We start from the raw sequence: 955 nt of genomic DNA, 5'->3' as shown, positions 1-955 counted from the left end.
TGAGAACTATAAAGATCTCCAACTATACCTGAGAACTATAAAGATCTCCAACTATACATGAGAACTATAAAGATCTCCCACTATACCTGAGAACTATAAAGATCTCCAACTATACCTGAGAACATGATCTATATCTGATATTTTCCTCTCAAGAATTAAATCCAGACTAATCCTCATTTTATCCAGAACTGGATCCGTTCTTCTTCTCCTCTTCTCATTCATCCTAGATATTTATTCATTCATTCACCCATTCACCCATTCATTGCATTATTCATTCAGGTATCCATTCATTTTTTCAGTCATTCAGGTATTCAGGTATTCATCTATTCAGGTATTCATCTATTCAGGTATTCATCTATTCAGGTATTCATCTATTCATGTATTCATCTATTCATGTATTCATCTATTCATGTATTCATCTATTCATGTATTCACCTATTCAGGTATTCATCTATTCAGGTATTCATCTATTCAGGTATTCATCCTTAGTATTCATTTATACGTTCATCTTTAATATTCATTCATAAACTAATCTTTAATATTAATTTATACATTCATCTTTAATATAAGTTTATATTATCATCTTTGATATCCATTTATACATTCATTATTAAATGCATATATACATTTAGCTTTCATATTCATTTATAGATTCATTTATGCCTTTACATTCAACTTTAATATTCATTTATACATTCATTTATGCCTTTATATTTAACTTTAATATTCATTTATAAATTCATCTCTAGTATTCATTTATACATTTATCTTAAATATTCGTTTATTCCGTTGTGTGAACTTAAAACTTCAAAAACTCATTCATCTTTCGTTAAAATCCAGCTTCCGCCAAATTGAATAAAATATTCAAATTATTTAATTATTTTATTGATTACATAACCCCGGATCATCTTCAAGACAAATTAAAGCCTAATATCAATTGATTGCGAATGTCTGT

At 27.4% G+C, this 955-nt stretch overlaps 1 protein-coding gene across 1 annotated transcript in view; it reads right to left on the bottom strand.

The window, feature by feature from the left end:
* Positions 1-230, bottom strand: part of LOC111715603 (uncharacterized) — a 12,877-nt gene extending 12,647 nt beyond the window's left edge. The window contains exon 1 of the mRNA XM_023490956.1: positions 116-230. Coding sequence (XP_023346724.1) covers positions 116-222 — 107 coding nt within the window. The 5' untranslated portion in view covers positions 223-230. The remainder of the gene's footprint in view (positions 1-115) is intronic.
* Between the last annotated feature and the right edge of the window lie 725 nt (positions 231-955).

Source organism: Eurytemora carolleeae, unplaced genomic scaffold (genome assembly GCF_000591075.1).
Source record: "Eurytemora carolleeae unplaced genomic scaffold, Eaff_2.0 scaffold1811, whole genome shotgun sequence".
In the NCBI taxonomy this organism is placed as follows: Eukaryota; Metazoa; Arthropoda; class Copepoda; order Calanoida; family Temoridae; genus Eurytemora; species Eurytemora carolleeae.
Note: the sequence above shows the minus strand (reverse complement) of the source record. Positions and strands in the feature narration are given on the sequence as shown.